At 36.5% G+C, this 1,834-nt stretch overlaps 1 protein-coding gene across 1 annotated transcript in view; it reads right to left on the bottom strand.

Annotated features, from left to right (window-relative positions):
- The window catches only part of RNGTT (RNA guanylyltransferase and 5'-phosphatase), a 168,717-nt gene that overhangs the window by 4,738 nt on the left and 162,145 nt on the right, over positions 1–1,834 (bottom strand). Inside the window, exon 15 of the mRNA XM_057382214.1 lies at positions 1,239–1,362. Within this exon, the coding sequence (XP_057238197.1) occupies positions 1,239–1,362 (124 nt within the window). The remainder of the gene's footprint in view (positions 1–1,238; positions 1,363–1,834) is intronic.

The following is a 1,834-nucleotide window of genomic DNA, read 5'->3' as shown; positions in this document are numbered from 1 at the left end:
AGAAGAGAAGAGAAGAGAAGAGAAGAGAAGAGAAGAGAAGAGAAGAGAAGAGAAGAGAAGAGAAGAGAAGAGAAGAGAAGAGAAGAGAAGAGAAGGGCAAAGACACATGCTCCAAAGCATGAAGGAAAGAAGAGTATGCTACTCATCAAAAAAGAGAAAACACCCAAGCAAAATAACTATTGAAACTCTAAGGTGAACCAGAGAAATATTTTGGTCATGGTCACAAAGAAATGTCATACTTGTATGGCTTTTATGGCCCATTCCTCTTTCCTGAGAGGACCGCTCAGCAAGTGTTTCAGCTACATTCTGTGCTGGTTCCCTAAGGTGCCAACAGATTTATTATCTGCTGGCAAAATTACCACATTATGTTTGTTCAAGAAAATCTACTCACTGCTCAGGCAGAAATACAAGAAGGGTTCAGAGAAAATCCTACATGAGCTATGCATGCCCTAGTAATTAGCACGGTCTTAAATATGATTAAACTTCATTTTGGCACTTAACAAAAGTCAGTTTCAATATGTTTATTGTTATTCAGCCTTGCACACTCTTCTACTCAAATTCTTACCTGAAAGTAAATATCATCATTTAATTTACAGTATTTGGCAAAATATTTTTTGGTAGAGGAACAGAAAAGTCTCACAGCTCTGCACGGATATACCCCCACCTTTCATTTGTTTTCTCGCTTCATTGTTTGTATAGCTATTGTTGAAACCTAAAATGACATTTTTCTCCTATTAATTTTCTAGCCCAKCTGCCAAATAATGGTTTTGGCATTTTTAATGTTTTTTTTGTTCAACAAATTCCACTCATAATGTGCCAGTTTGCATTACAGCCCAGCAAGCCAACACAATGCTAGGCACTGATGTCCGCTATTGTAAATAAAAACTTTCTTGGCTCTGACTTGAAAGGCATGCCCTGCCATTTAAAGTCATCTTTGAGCATGTGCTACAGTTCTGCAAAGACTTAGGCACTTGCTTCTGCTTTACCTGTTAAATTCTGCAGCAGAGTATTRGTTTGACTGATTTCATCAAATAACCCTGCAGCCAGAGGATTCGTGCTACCTAAAAATGAGTGATGACATAAGCATTTGAAAGAAGAGGCACTGCTTAATAAGTTAAGGAAATCAGGACTCAGTCTAGAAATGAGAACAGAGAGTGCCTTTTCTTCTTAAACCAGAGCTGAGGTAAAATATTAAAATTTTAGCCTGAGAAACTTTTAAAGGAAATTGTTCTACTCACCCATGGCAGTGCTGTAGGCATTTGGAAAGCTTTTGTCTATCCTCTGTCTCATGAAGACCCAGCTGTTGTTCTCAAACTTGCACTCTATAATTTTGTTGTCGTATTGTTTGAGTTCTTTTGTCACCTGTATAATAAAAATAATTGTTTAGGATAAACAGATTTTAATTGACATTTTTGCTTTCTTTTACGCATAAATAATAGAAGATCAAAAGCTACCCTGCATTTTTCAGCAACATGCCTTCATCCTACACAGAAAAATTGCACAGAATACATCTTTCTTATACATATGCTCAGCTATTCAACRTTTTGAATATACTTTTCAAATTTGCTGTCAATATTCAGCAATTATATTATGCTAAAACATCAGCAGTGCTAACAGAGGGGGAAATAAGTCACTTCTGGCCCAAATGCAAATAGGTTTCCATGGGAATAAACTGCTTCCAGTTTAAGTGCTACTGCCAGCCTAAGTGCACGAAATGTATTATCTATGTTTCATCAACCTTCTTTGTTGAAGGTCTCACAGCAAAATGTCAGATTTTGATACTGGAAAAAGTGTACAAAAAATCACTCCACTCTTTACATTACTGAGTTTTTTT

This window comes from Malurus melanocephalus, unplaced genomic scaffold (assembly GCF_030028575.1).
Source record: "Malurus melanocephalus ecotype Western Australia unplaced genomic scaffold, MMel_1.1 scaffold_555, whole genome shotgun sequence".
NCBI classification, from domain to species: domain Eukaryota; kingdom Metazoa; phylum Chordata; class Aves; order Passeriformes; family Maluridae; genus Malurus; species Malurus melanocephalus.
Note: the sequence above shows the minus strand (reverse complement) of the source record. Positions and strands in the feature narration are given on the sequence as shown.